Raw genomic sequence first — 15,774 nt, forward strand, 5'->3', positions numbered from 1 at the left:
GAAGAATGAGTCCTAATCAGAATCGGAATCAGGAGAGTATCTTATTCTAAAAACATGCAAACTCCACACAGAAAGGTTAGATCCCACCAGGAATTTATCCCTTGATCTCAAAACTGTGATGCGGACGTTTGGTCCACTCTGTTGCCCTGGAAAAAAAATAAAATCAACTTTAGAGTCATACGTGGGACAGTATACAGTTATTTTTCATATATATGTGATACAAATTTACTCATGAAAATACAAAAAGGATAGACACATAATATAAAAAAAATCATCACCATTGATTACATTTGTAAGACACAAGATTGGTGGAAAGGGTGTCGTCTTGATGGGTTTGGAACTCGAACCCACACCCACTTTTTCCAATAAAAAAAAATGTGGTGGTTGAAAAATGAGCAGACGGCAGCGTGGGTTTTCCTGGATAGAAGAAGAAAGCTTTATTTAAAGATTGCAGAGAGGTGGGAAAGGTTTAACGCCTTGGCAGTGTCTGTAGGAAAGTGGGCCACAAGTGTGCAACACTTTAATTTTGACTTCACTGCCTCTTTTTCTTTTTTTTTTTTTTTTTACGCCATCTGGAAGGTGACGAGAAGCGGATGATGAAATGCAAACCCAGAAATGAAAGAAAGCCATCAAGTTGACACAGTTGTTCTTGTAATCTTCCCCAAACATTATGTAATGTCATCTTGTAATTCTACCCTGAGGATGTGCTACCCACACACCCCAATGTTAAATAAAAAGCAATGGGATTGGAGCTTTTTCTCAGGCTGGAACAGAAAAATGTGCAATGGTAAAGAGAAAAATAATGAAAGCAAACATACCTGATGTTTCTTTTTTCATTTTCATTCATTTTCTGAACCGCTTCATCCTCAGTATCAGTAGGGTTGTAGGGGTGCTGGAGCCAATCGCAGGGCATGAGGAGATAGACTGCCTTGGGGAAATTTAGAGTGTCCAATCAGACTAGCATCCATGTTTTTGGAATGTGGGAGGGAATCAGAGTACCCGGAAGAAACCCACGCAGGGAGAACATGCAAACTCTACACAGGAGAACCAACCCCGATTTGAACCCAGGACTCCAAAGCTGTGAGGTCAATATTTCAACCACCACAGCAAGGGTGTCCTTAGACTTCCTTCCACTTGACGGTTTTCTCACAAAAATCACACTAAAGTTCCCTTTTTTTTGCTTCATTAATGATTTAAAGCAGAACAAGTTACACACTACGAATATGTCCAGGGGTATTGATTAGGCAATGTGTGCATGTGCAAAGTGGGAATTGATTATTTTGTTCCTCTACATTGCTTCTCCCTGCGGCAACATGGAAGTGGGTTTGGACCATCACACATGCTGATGCAGCACCGGAAAAGTAAAAAGCTTGAAAAAAATCCTGTGTCCACATATTTCCAAACCGATTAAATCAGGGATGGCAAACAAATTAGACACAAAAAAGCCAAAATTTGAGAGTCTAAAAGCCTCACCTTAGGACAAAAGCAGCCTAAAAAGATCCAATCTGCCAAATTATCTCTTAAAATATAATTAGTTTTAATTTCCCCTGATGAATTTGAGTGTTTAAAAAAAGAATAAAAATAAGAGAAACACGCAACAAGGCAAAGAACTACAGTATATACAAAATATACTAAGAAGCAAAGAGCTACATTCAAAAGAATGAATACTAGTGTTCTCATTTGCAACAATGCAAACTGCATTTTGAGAGGTTTTTTTAATATTTTGGTCCTCCTGTGTGAAAAAATTAGACACAAATGTCATTATGTACGATAACATCCTGAAAATGGATCTCTAATGACGTTTTCATGACTATTTTCATGAAGGCAAGAAGACTAATGTGGCAAAAAAAGTCAAAGGAAACCTGTGTAAAAAAAAGGCAACAGAACGGGGTCTAGAAATGGAGGGCAACGTGATGAATGAGCTGCCCTCCATGTAGAGCGAGCCTGTCTGCAACTTCTCAACTCGCACAGAAAGGTGGCCTTCCACTTGACAATATTCTGGGTCAGCGAGCCTCTGGGAGAGGAAGAAAAGCAGCACAAACGTGGCCTTTTTGGCAGCCCGTGCAGAACACTGTTGACATCAGTGGGGGATTCTGAAAGAGCATCGGGACGGATGTTTCCATAACATTACATACTGTCCTGTATGGCATGGTTTAAGTCAATATCAGTCTGCGGAATGTCAATGTTAAGACCAGCATTCATCAACAAGGGCACAGACTGTTTTCCATTGTTATGCCATTCTTTGCTTCAATGCGATGAGTTCGAACCAGGCTCGATAAATCAACAAATTAGGTCAAAAGTCCACTGTTGCCGATCAGTAATAATCGGGTGTCAAATATTGATGACAAGACTCGACTGCTGATTTCAAGACAAGTGGGGAAAATCTTCAAATTTCACTAAAATTGCTCACAGATGAGGATTGATTGACTCCAAGTAATGTATCTTTGTTAATCTATGTATGCCGCTTATGTATAGTGACAGGAAGAATAGTGGGAATGCATTTATGCTGGATTATTAGAAGGTACAATTAGCCAATGTGTCCATTTGTTGTCATTTAAAAAATAGAATAATAACCATGTTGAGTTAAACAGGCCTACATTTGACATTGAGAAAGTACACTTTTAAAAAGAGTTCAAAATGTGCACTTTTTTGGGGTAGTGTGTCATGAAATTTTGTCAAATATGTGCAATGGAGGCATAAAAGTTCCAAAATACTGGACTAAACTCTACTAAACTGTACAGTATATAGTATTCTACATGAAAATGGATGGGGGACATGGCTTGTTTTATGAAGATATAGATTATGTGATACAAATTCTCTTTTTAAATCAGTGCAAAAAGTGCATCAAATAGCACAGTACAAGACAATACTTCATTAACACTTCATTTTATATAAATGAATATCTATACCAGTCATTAATCATATAGTCATTAAAAATAGCAACGACAAGGGGAAGTCTATGAATTGAAAAAATGTGTTTTTAAAAAAACTGCATTTTTATGGGCCATTTTATGGGATATGACTGGCATATAACTGGGCCAGTGCTTCATGTGGTGCACAGCATCACACCTGCAATACACTTGCAATGGTATGCAAAAGTCTAGCACACATTTGCAAAGGATACACTTTCTTTTTCAATACTTTCCTGCAGTATTTGTCAGGGAACTTCCAGTTTGCGCACATAGTAATCAAGTTTTCTTTCCTCTTTTCATGTATCACAGTTGTAGACTGAGGTGAAATGAGTTCGTCCTATAAAACAGTGGCTTCCTCCATAGCGTTCACCCACCTGTGCAAATAGGAGGTTGGAGTCAAAAATATGTGAATGGTAACTACCCCAAGCTTTTTGGATTGAAACAACGGAACGTGTTTCTAACCTCTGCGCCGTGAAGTTATCCTCTGCTTTAAATGTATAGAACAATGTGTTTTTGTGATAAAGCTGGAACATGTTAGAGGCGTCATCATCTCCTTGGGGGCTGTCTGGCAGCTTCACCGTGAAGCCCAGCAGAGGTAAACTCTCTGAGGCCACCTTCTCCTGCAGAACCAACAACATCATTGTTTTCATCATCGTCAAGGTCATAATCATCAGCATCAGTATCAGTATCAGCATCAGTATCAGTATCAGCATCAGCATCAGCATCAGTATCAGCATCAGTATCAGCAACAGTATCAGCATCAGTATCAGCATCATCCTCATCTTCACCCTCAATCATCATCACCACCATCACATCCTCCTCATCATCCATATCCTCATCACCACCATCCTCATCCCCATCATCACCACCAGCACCATCCTCATCATCACCATCACCACCATCCTCGTCCTCATCCTCATCATCACCACATTCAAACAAATGCAGTTCAGAACACTTAAGTCAGGTTGAAGGGGAGTGCATTTGTCCCCTCACCTCTTGGCCTCTGTAGGTGTAAAGCACCTTGTCTTTTAGGAGGAACCACAGCCTCTTCCAGTTCTTCTTGCTCTTCTTGCTGCGATGCAGACTACCGCTAATGGAGCCCTCGTCAGACACTGTCACCTGCACGAGGAGTTTTGCCATTGCTGTCATTCTGTTTATCATGTCTCGCGGGGGAGGCCTACCTCGTTGAAGGTGAGCATGCCTTTCCGGTGCCTCCAAATATTTGGAGGGTGGATACTTTGAAAGACGGAGGAGAGAGGACGAGCCGAGCGGCTGGGACGAGGGCTGCTCTTCACCGGTGGGGCACACGGATCTTCCCCTGAAGGGTACACGCTTTTTAAACAACTAGATGTTGATCTATAATGGTAATCTGCATTTCCAATAGAGATCCTGGGCTGGGTGATAATAAATATTGTCTATCTCGTGTAATTTTACAATACTGTGGTCAGTTCAAGTACTAGTGCAATTTTAGTCTCGCAATTCTAACTGTGACATTTCACACCTCTCTTTTTGAGCTCATTGAAGCAGTGGTCACACACTTTGGCCATACGCTCCTTCATGTACTTGAGGGGAAATCTATTCCTGGAGCAGCTCCTGCAAACAATCTGTGCCAGCAAGAGGACACCACAAGAAGTACAAAAATACACAAAAGCAACAAACATGACACATTTTAGTTGCAGCATTTTAGATGGGTGAGTTCATTTTATTTTTTTTTGGTCACTCACCCTTCCACAGCTATGGCAGTGATGTCTACGGAGAGTCAGGCTAAAGTCCGCCGTGCAGTTCATACACATCATCACTTGAGAACTTGGAACTAAAGTGGGGGGCTTTTCGCCTAAAGTGACACGTAGATAATCTCTGGCCTGGATATACAAACATTGGAGTGAATGGACCACCATGCACATGACAAGGTAGAGTAACATAGAGTGCGAGTAACAGAGTGCGAGTAACATAGAGGTAGAGTAACATAGAGTGCGAGTTACACACGTTTACCTCTCCAAAGCAGTTATTTCCCGGCACGGAGCCTCGGTTGTGTTCACTCACAGCACGACTCAAAGTGTAAAACCAGTCTTCACTTTCAATAAAAGAACTGTAAAATAACACATTATTACTAAATGAATTTTTTCGAAATATCACATACTGTCCATTCTAATCTCTGACCTTGCAGATAAGGTGATGGAGATGTCAGTTCCCTCCAATCTTAGTGCATGTTGGACATTTTCTACGATGGGTTTAGTGACCTAATTGCAATATATTGATATTTTTAAAGTGTATTCACAATTAACACAAAATGATTTAAACAAATAAAACCTAAAAATGATTTGTAAAATAATAGAAAATGTTAAAATAAAGGCTTAGACATACAAGTTATAGATATTTATAATTTTACCTTTAACCCAGTGAGAGACAAAGTGTTCTTAAGTCTGTATTTGCCATCCTGTTGCGGGAATGTGTAGAGTACAATGTCGTTCATCTATAAACATAAAAACAATTAAAAAGTAATTAATTAATTGACAGTAGAAAACAACTCTACACTGCATAACTGCAAATTATAACTTTTTGGTCAATAAAAAAAAAAATCTGACAAACTGCAGGGAAAGCTACTCACCACCAAGCGGCGATGTAAGCTATTTAATTGGATTTCACTTGCTTATTACTAATGTTTACTGCATTGCTCTGGCTCATGAGGATAATTTTTCCCTGTATGTAGTACACACAAATTTATTAATCATCCACCACACATAATTGTGATCTTTTGATAGTCATAATTATACACAGCGCAGTTAACCACTGAACTACATCATGTGGATCTGAATTCTTTCATTCATTTTCTGTATCAGTTATCCTCACTCAAGTCGCAGGGGGTGCTGGAGCCAATCCCAAACACCCCACAGGAAAGTCCAGACCTGAGATCGAACTCTCGATCTCAAAACTGTGAGGCTGACACAATAACCACTCGACCACTGAATCACCACAGTTTTGAATTTTAGCGTATAACTCTCATGTTCCAGCAGGTATGTTTTATTATCTTCTTATTAATAAGCGCTAATTAAACTTGATCACCATCAAGGTAGAAACACTATCAGGGCAGTAGACAGACAACAACCTTTTATGAGCATTTTTTTATCAGTTAATTGGAGTTCGAACTATAAAATTGAAAAGAATTTGTAGGGTGGAAAAGCACTGGATTTGAATGTTGGCACCCTTCCAAAATTTAAATAACATTTTTTTAAATATATAAAATTACTAGTACACTTCAAGGAATATGAGCCAATGCGTAATGGTTGTGTAATGTTGATGTAATGTCTAAGGATGTATAGTTTTTCCTCTTTTTTCCTCTGCTGTCTCCGGAAGTTTGCATCCAGAAACATCCTGTCCGGAAATTCTGCTCTTAATAGAGTAACACGGACAAAGAAATGAGCCAAAAGGAAAAAGGTGGGTCTCAGTGAACACGCATACATTACCAAGCAAATCCAATGGTGACTTGATTTACTAGTTTAATTCATTCTGTGACTACTCCCACAATAAACAGCTTGAATCTAGTTTTTTTTCTCGAAAAATATTCACACAATCTACCGAACTGTTCCCCGTGTGAAAAGAGTACTCCCACTTTTTAACTGTTCACTCATAAATATATATATATATTTTTTTAAAACTACAACAACAAAAGAAAACAAACCTCTACACCAGGGGTGTCAGGGTTATGTGGGCTGGATCATTTTAGATAAACTGAAGACTTTTTATAAATGGATTAAAAGAACTGGATTAAAAGCCTTGAATAATCTGTAAATAATTTGACATAAAAAACTCAGCACGTACCAAAAACAGGTGGCGAGGCTGTCGGCTCCTCCTGCTCACCTTCATCAGTGTGCCCTCTTTAACAAACACCTAAAGGGGAAAAAATGATGACATATGCAATTATTAGTTACAAAAACCAGTAATTAATAATATTATTTTAAATCAGCTGAATCCGAATGTTAATGGCAAAAGTGGTACATTTTGGTATCCATTAAAACAATGCAATAAGATTCTTTTTTACCCGACCAGGCTGGAGAAGGTCTTGCTGACCATGAACACTGTAATCGATGTTGACCAAACGTAGTAAATTCTCCTACGGTGAATAGAAAATAAGAAAAAGACATAGGAAACTTTTAATGTCTCATTTTAATTGCCAAAACAACCAATTTTTCCTATAAAAATCTATGCAGGAGGGCCATTTTTAAATTAAGCCACAGCAACCGGGAATTCATGTTCTTTTCTTTCCCCCCTGTTTTTGTACTTTTGTACTTTACCTGAACATCAAATGGATAAGAAAAGTAATAAAATACTATTTCACTGTGTCTTTAGTGATTTGTGAATAAAAAAACTTGGTAAAGTAAACTCTAATACCTCTTATACTTTGATAAAAAATAAATCAAGCCCACATCAACTGAACTGAAGGCTTTATATGAGTTTATATTCTAACAAATAACCTTTTTTTATCTTTTAGGTTTATTCTACTGTCTTTAAACTTCCTGTGGCTTAATCCCAAGCTTCTCATTCTGGTGGTGAGATGTATTTTCCAAAAGCAAGAGCTTAAAACAAGACCTTTTTTGATTTATTTGTATTTTTTCCCTGCTCCTTGAGTCAGAATAAAAAGGCTCATGAAAGCATCAAACAGGGAAAAGATGCATTCAAGTGTCAATCGTATATTGTTCGAGAGAACTTTGTACACTCCTTCCTGGCCAGTCAGCGTGTTGAACCATTATCCCTCAACCATTTCAGTACAATTGACGATAATAGCTGCACCACTGAAGCCAATTGTGTCTTTTTCCATCCTTCGGCATGATGTCATTCAATTATCTTTAGGAGGAAGAAAAAAAAGGATATTACACTCACCCCATTTCTTAAACTGTCGTTTGCCTGGTCTGCAATGTCCGCCACAATCACGAGAGCGCCTAAACAAAGGCAAGTAAATAGCGGAATTAAGAAGATGATATTGCAATTCTACGAGCATTAAACAGCTTATATGGCTTTTTACCAAAGATTCTTTTATGCATGAAGCACCTTGTTTTTACTTGTTTTCCTGCGACTTGGATGATTTCTAGCCATTGCAAAAAAATGACCACTAGTGGCTCACCTGGTTTCTAGTATAGGTATCTAAATTGGCTCTCTCTAGAATACCTCTCCATGCCAAATGAAATAAATGAGCCATAAAGTGGCCAACAACAAAAAACAAACAAGGTCCTGTAAGACTCCCATGTGAACAAGAGTTGTTTTTTATTCAACATGTTTATGATACCTTGTGTGTCTTCATATTCTTGTGAATCAGGGGAGAGGTTGTTCAAGTAATCTGAAAACCCAGAGTGATAAATCAGTTCATTCATAGCTTTGCGAGATTCTACTTTATTTTTCTTAATAAGGAGTATTCACCTGTAAGGATCATGCGATACTGAGCCACCCGCACAATCACCTGCAGGAGTTGTTGTTTGAGTGGAACTGTTTGGCCGGATGGGCTCGACTGCTGTGGACAAAAAATCATTCTCAGTGCAATAATATTGAAACAATTTGTCTCCTATCCTTTACACTAGTGCAAGGGTGGGCAAACTTTTCAACCCGGGGGCCACATTGACTTTAAAAATTTGACAGATGGACCGGGTCAGCACAAGATACGATACAAATAAAAAAGTGCCTCCGTTAACAGTACATATGAAACATAAACAGAAAAAAAAGGACTAAAGCATTATTTGGAAAACTTCGGCGGGCCGGATTAAAAAGCCTAAAGGATAATGTGGTTTGGAAAATGAGATGAGAAGCTACTGTATTTCTTTGATAGACAATAGTACATCTAGCCATGATCCAAACATCAGTGCTTTATAATTTCATGGTATATTATTTGTAGTTCGGGTTCTTTTTTCGAAAGATAATAAAGGTTAAACTTCCATTCACACTGTATGTCGTGCATTTTCTGCTACTGAATAAAGAGCAGCCGGCAAGCGCACGAGGAAAGGCAGCGAGGAGGTGACACACCATTCTTCATGCTTAAAAGACCTTTACAAGACAGGAAAGTCAGTGTACACGCTGACTTCCAAATGTCAACTGCATTAAAATCAAGTTGTTACTGAACCAAGGAAAAAAATCGCCAAGTTGAGTGAACTTTGTTTTGTTATGAAGATACTTTGCTAGAAGTTTTTTCATTAATCTGACGCATCTAGTATTTTAATGCCCAAGTCTCCTGCAATATTTGTTGCATTAATAGTATTTTTTTCATTGTTCACGATTCACGCTGACTTCGGGAGAAAGGCAGACTAGACACTATATTTTCTTAAACTGAAATGAATGAAATACAAATTCAAATCTAATTATTATATATAAAATCCACTATTTTTAGATCCACACTTCAACTGCCAATGCTTTGGCACTAATGGCAGCGAATTAGCTAAAAATCCTATTTTCCCGACAAATTTGAAATAAAATAAAATTGCACATGCCCTTCCAACATTATTCCCCCAAAGTTGTAGTCAGTAAAAATGCATCATTTATGTGTGATGTACAAACCTCAAACTGCCGGACAATGGCCGCAAAGGCCGCTGAAGTGCGACAACTCTCCTCCAGCAGGTTCATATTTCGGTCATAGTGTCCAATATAGTTGGTAAAGAGCAAGAATTCTGCCTTTCTGGATAGGAAGATGTCTGCAATCCTTTGGCTTTCCTCCCTGTATTGACAAACAAAGTCACAGCCATTAGACTTTGCAATGGAAGACGTGCTCAAATTGGATTTGACGTCGAAATGTCATTCTTACCATCGCCGTGTCCGATTCTCCAGTTCAGCGAGAATGTTGCAGTGCAATCGGTACACATCAGGCAGCTCATTGAGAATCTCACAAAGTCTTTTTTCACGTATAACGGGCTCTCCGTCGTCCCCCACCGACGTCCCTACCGCGTGGCGAAAGTCCTGCGGCACAAGGGGTTCCTTATTTGAAACTAAATGAAGGTCCTCTTTATCAAGATGTGTCCGATTAAGGGATAATTTTCTTTTGCGTACTTTCACTTCTTTTATTTGCAGCAAAATAGGCCAAGTGGTTCATTAAGCTAACTAGCAGAATTAAAAGGAAGTGAAACAGTCTCGCTCATTAAGCCCTCATTAAGAAAATGAAGCTAAAATTGGCCCTTCTCGAGTTCATAAATAATGAAGAAAACTAAAGGAAAATATGTAACATGTTAACTTCGATTTGCTGCACCTAAAAAGTAGAAACACAAGGTCATTAATTGCCATTGACGGCAATAGACGTCCAATTCAATCATTGGCTGTGAACAATAATGTTGCAGCAACATTAGAAACATTTTAATTGTTAGAATGGATTGGAAGTCTCTTAGCATCAATGGCAGGGAATCAGTTAAGAGGAGTTAAGGTGTTTTCTTCTTTTTTTGTTTTTGTTAATGCTCCTGAAATCTAGAGAAAATAAAACAAATGAATGGCTGGATCACTTACTTCCTGAAGAAGCTTGAGTGCTTTCACGTGCCTATAAACAGAAAAAAAAAAAACAGAACGATTTGAGTAGGAACTCAATTGAGTTGGAATGATGATGAGGTGTACTAACTTACACTTTTTCTGTATCCAGTAGCTCCATTGCGATGTAAAAAGCTCGGGATCGACCATCCACCTGTAAAGCGTTGTTATATAGATAAGAAAATTGACTTGGATATAAACTCTGTTTAGGAATATAGCAGTGTTTTAGCCCTCTAAATATAAAATGGTCTACAATCTGTCATAAAATGTCAATAATAATGTGGCTCATCGAACCTGAAGGGTTATGAATGCCTTTTTTTTTTTATCGGGCATCAATACGTCTGAAAGAAAATGGCCATTTATTGAATTTTCCAGATTATAAATCGTACTTTTTATGCAATTTATTTATGGTTGTTTTTTCTTCTCAACCCGTTATACTCAATAGTCTGAAAAAATACCTTTCTTAAAAATTAATTATGAAATACCAATGGTACATTTTATATGATAAAAGTCTATTTGACTTTTTCCTAAGGGTACCTGTCTGTCATAGTTGCTTTCACAGCCTGTTTCTTCCTCCTCAGTAGTGCATCCAGCATCTTCATCAGCTGCTGAGTGTCCAATCATAGCACCAGCAGCGAGTGGACACACTCGGTAGGCTTCTGTGTAAGCACTAAAACCAGAGGAAACCCTGTTATTTTAAGCTGATAAGTTCATTTGTTAAGCAAGCCAAGAAGACAATCATTTATTTTCCAAATCCCTTATCCTCAAGTTTCGCAGCGGGTGCTGGAGCCTATCCCAGCTGATTTAGAGTGTTCAACCAGTCTATCATGCAAAGAACTAGATAAAAAGCCCTGAATATTCAGTTTTTTACAGAGCTTAAACAATGTTTATTTTAGTTTTTTATATATATATTTTTTTTAGATTTTACAAAATGATTTTTGAACTAAAAACAGAAAAAAAAATTACAATTATTGATTTAAAAGCGGGAAAATCAGAAAATTTAATATACATCTATACTCTTCATTTTAATTTGATCCTAAAACAGAAAGTCGGCACTCATGATTTACTTTCCCGGGCCACACAAAGTGATGCAGCGGCCCAGATTTGGCCCGCGAACCACCACTTTGACACATGTAATGTACTTTATACATGTATGCCTATAAAGTGCCCTTCAAAACTACCACCACAACTAAGTTGCCTATAACTCAGTTCATTTCTATGAGTCCTCCAAGTCTTTTGTAATCCCCCACAGCAAAATACCCCCACAATAAACATTTCTAGTATTCCAAATGTGTGTGAATAGTTGAAACATTGCAGCTTTACTGCAACCAATAAAGTAGCCTTAGCAAGGCCCAGAGTGGCAACTGCACTCAAGTCTCAGCGTCTGTTGGTCCCACCCGACGGGGGGGCTTGGATGTATTTTCAGACTGGGTGCAAAGCAACAGGGAAGGAAGGCACACCACACCATATGTGAATAAAAAGCCTCTTTACATTACAGCAGTGATGCAATAGTGAACAGTGGCTTTCAACCCCACTGAGATGCAAATGAGCGACATATGAACAACATGCGAGCATCATTACCCGCCCGCTATGGCTCATTACGGACTGCCACATCAAGCTTGGAAAGAAGTATACGAGGCAAGTGGATACTTTCTGGCTTGGTCTAATCTGTCGCTGACTTTGTCACGTCTTGAATGCAAACACAGTAAATGCCATAAAATCTTTAAGGAGAAGCAAACTATTAGTTCCCCTTCTGCTCAAGGTTCATGGCTGAGTGTTTTAGTTCTATTGACAGCTTCGGAAGCAGATGCTTATAGAATGCTTTCGGGGATGATTGCAAGGATAAACCAGACACAGAACTTTTTAAGAGGTGTACTCAACTACACTTTGTGAAAATTATGCAGTGATCCCTCGATTATTGCGGTTAATGTAGACCAGACATGGTCGCGATAAACGGAAAAAAAACGCAAAATAGGGTCACTTGTATTTAAAAAATATATATTTTTGGTATTTTTTACTTCAGTGCTGAGTAGGGGAGTGGCTTCCATTTGCGTATTTCAGCATGGATATTCACATTTTATTAACTTTTAAAAATTTATTAATGTTTTGACTTCAGTGAAATGTGAAGAGTAGGCTGGTGGTACTTTATACTTTTTACTTTAATGATGAGTGATGAGTTTATTAATACTTTAGTCCTTTTTTCTGTTTATGTTTCATATGTAGTATTAACGGATGCACTTTTTTATTTGTATCATATCTTTTGCTGACCCGGCCCATCTGTCAATTTTTTAAAGTCAATGTGGCCCCCAGGCCCAAACGTTTGCCCAAAATATATAAATGTATTATACTTCTCTCTCCATCTTGTCTTTATTACCATACAACTCACCTCTCTGCTTCTTGTCCAGATGATTTGGCCTTGATGTCAAAGCCAGGAAGGCTACTCATGTCCACGTAACCGTCCGTCTCATTTGCGGTTGACAATGCTCGCATGGGGCGCTCGAAGAAGTCCCCCAAAGGTTGCGGGCGAAAGGGCCGCCACTGCGGAACCTGAACATTCTCGTAGTCCGAGTTTACAGGAGGGATGTTTTCATAGTCGGAGGAATCTGCGTTGGGGAAGGAGATGGAGCGAGGCTTGGTGAGGGGCAATGGCGAGAAAGGCACACGGGAGCGCTCTTCGAAAGATTCCACCCGCACTACACTACGATTGAGGAACGCCAATGAGCTTTCTCCTCTCGTGGTTGCCGGGTAGAAGAAGAGGGCGGGCGGAGTCTCGGGTGACGCCTGCGGTCGGCAGGTAGAGCGTTGGAGCAGTCGTGGAGAATTAGTAGCACTGCGTCTATCCGAATCTAGTAATCTATTGGGTGTCGGGTGACTAGACTCCGACGAGGACTCGGAAGAGGACAGGTTAGACTGATTGGTCTCCACTTTCCGCTTAAATTTCAGCATCAGGAAACGCTTGATCGAGGATTTCTTCTTCTGGTTTTTCTCTGTGGCGTCCACGTCGATTAGGAGTGAGGGTGAACTCTTGGCGATGGGTTTTTTGGTGATGTAGGCCAGCTCAAAAGGGGGAGGGATGTCCACTACAGATGTGGGTGTGGACAAGCCACTGGATGACAGAGGTGGGGATCTGGAGAACCTTCCACAAGGAGAACTTTCCGTCTTTCTGTGGGAACACACTGGAGTGGACACAGAGGATGGTGGGTAAAGGGGTAGATAGTGAGGTTTGGGGTATCCTTTCAACAGGGGGCTACTGCTGAACACGGGTGCTTTTTGACCGAAGCTAGACGTATGTATGAGGCGTCCTCCTGCCTCGCTGTTTATGTGATGGGACAAGGAGCCAGAGCGAAGTCCTGACGGGGTCCTACTCAATGGAAACACGTTTTCTCCATCGGAGCTATCGTCTCCCGGGTCCTCGTACAAGTGGTCGTCTCTAGCGTCTATGTCGGTGACTTCCTCGCCAAGAGCGTGCCCGAAAAAGCCTGGTTTTCGTGGCAATATCAGTTGGTTTCCCACAAAAGAGGAAGTCAATGAGGTATCAGAGTTGCAGAGCAGACGGAATTTGGGTTGTCGGTACAAACGATTCAGCAAGGCATCCAGTTTGTGCTCTTCGCTGGTTACGGATTGACTTCTCTGGTATCCTACAGAGCTTTTTTGACCTCGACTCTTGTGGTAGATGTCGTCATGCCTCGGTAGAGAAAGTGGACTGCATGGGACACTGTAAACACTGTTGTGATTTGGGCTTTCTTTCTTGATAATGTCCTCTGGAGACACATAATAAGGCTCGTGGCTTTGAGATTCTTCAAAGTGCCTCTTCGGTTCATGGCTGATTTGCTTCTGGTTACCAAATCGCATGTGGTGGTCTTCCTTGATTGAACTGAGCTGCAGGTTTTTACAAGTTTTATGATCGCCATTAAGGGACTCACAGTAGTCGCCATTAGGAGTGGACGCACTGGATTCACTGGGGAGACCATCAGTTAAAGACAAGTTTGTGTCATCCAGCTGTTCTCGCCCGGATGCCATCTTTTCTATCCTTTCCCCCTTTTCCTCATCCACACTGTTAACAGAAATGTCACCCATCGAGAGGCCATCTACGTCGGCCAGGGCTTCTCCCGCATCTTCGTCCATGTCCTCCGTCACGTCCGTGGTGTCGATCATCTCCACCGCGTCTTCCGAGTCAGTGGTGAGCCTATCGTCGCTGGTCCACGGCGTGTTTGGGGGGTCCGCATCATCTGTGAGGGCGCTGTCTGTTAATCTCCAGTCGTCATCCATCTTTGGCAACATCTCATCTTCACAGAGCTTCTCGCTTGCGTTTTGCTTTTGCGACGATACCACATCGGGAGCCTCCTTGTTTGGAACTGCCGCTCCATTGTGAACCCCGTTATTGCATCCCTCTCGGGAATATAGCTTCAATATAGGCTTAGGGGCAACAGACGGTTTGGGACCCCTGGTCACGGACATAAGCGACATGCGGGCTGGACAAACAAGTGTTGGCTTGGGAGCGACATAAGGCTTGTTGGCGCAGTCTGGAGGAACAACAGGAAAAGGAAACAGTAAGATGGGGTGTCTTTAAATAGAATATCGTTCCTTAAGAGGCTCCTTTAAATGTGGCAGTCATGTGTGATTGAGGATTTAAGATTACGATTTGTGATTTCGAAGTTTCATGCAACGGATACGTTTGAAATATATATGTTTGGTTCTTTAAGTATATTTTGTAAAAGCTTGTCTGTCTACCCTTTGGAGGAACAATAATGGAAGGGATTTCCCAGAGTGGCTTCCTGTGATTCAAAGCCTCTTAAAACAACTGTTCATGCATTAAGAATGCAACTAACGTACTGTATCGTTTGTATTAGATGGTGACAAATGAGCCAATGTGGATGTGATCAATTTGTTTCATTTAGCAAACATGAATACTTGCAGAGGGCGGAGGAAGAAAATCATGGCTTTACTCATTTCTATTAAAAAAAACAATAACTCATCATGTAAAACTCATTCATATTAAAGTAAAGTAAAGCTAGAAATTGACTAAAACCAATGAGGTGCTGCTTAACTTGCTTGAATGTTTATTTTTTCTTAGTTATGGCAGCAAAACTAGAACAAAAACTATATTCCAAACACATTTTTTGGGTGAGAATGTACCGTTAGAAAGTCAAAGCTTTACCTGTGTTCATTTTGATGAAGCAATCGCCTCCCTCATGTCGTCCACCGAAGTCGATTTCGTTGAAATGAATGTCAAATGTGACTTTAAAAAGGAGAAAAAAGTAATGACGGCGAGTAAAAGAACTCAGCTGATGTTCGTTGAGTGCTCAGCATTCTTCAACCGCTATTCTTCTCCTCGTGCCGCACACAAACTTGGCGTGCGTGCGTGCTTCATTGC

General features: G+C 40.1%; 1 protein-coding gene across 1 annotated transcript; it reads right to left on the reverse strand.

Moving 5' to 3' along the window:
* Positions 1–2,945: 2,945 nt before the first annotated feature.
* fgd5b (FYVE, RhoGEF and PH domain containing 5b) lies at positions 2,946–15,774 on the reverse strand. The gene is made up of 21 exons (XM_077726361.1): positions 15,559–15,774; positions 12,787–14,923; positions 10,938–11,070; positions 10,496–10,554; positions 10,383–10,413; positions 9,694–9,845; positions 9,450–9,606; positions 8,325–8,415; positions 8,194–8,244; positions 7,791–7,849; positions 6,952–7,023; positions 6,732–6,800; positions 5,302–5,385; positions 5,073–5,152; positions 4,905–5,001; positions 4,637–4,774; positions 4,414–4,516; positions 4,094–4,230; positions 3,906–4,031; positions 3,375–3,532; positions 2,946–3,286 (listed from the first exon to the last, which is right to left on the reverse strand). The coding sequence occupies exons 1-21, from the start codon at positions 15,566–15,568 to the stop codon at positions 3,250–3,252; spliced, it is 3,981 nt and encodes a 1,326-aa protein (XP_077582487.1). The 5' UTR covers positions 15,569–15,774; the 3' UTR covers positions 2,946–3,249.

The sequence above is a fragment of the Stigmatopora nigra genome, chromosome 10 (genome assembly GCF_051989575.1).
Source record: "Stigmatopora nigra isolate UIUO_SnigA chromosome 10, RoL_Snig_1.1, whole genome shotgun sequence".
Classification (NCBI taxonomy): Eukaryota; Metazoa; Chordata; class Actinopteri; order Syngnathiformes; family Syngnathidae; genus Stigmatopora; species Stigmatopora nigra.

Coding starts and splice junctions, on each gene's coding strand:
- fgd5b (XM_077726361.1), bottom strand. Junction 7,850..8,193: donor AGAATATGAAGACACACAAG/GTATCATAAACA, acceptor GCCTTTGTTTAG/GCGCTCTCGTGATTGTGGCG. Junction 6,801..6,951: donor ACCTTCTCCAGCCTGGTCGG/GTAAAAAAGAAT, acceptor TTTCCCCTTTAG/GTGTTTGTTAAAGAGGGCAC.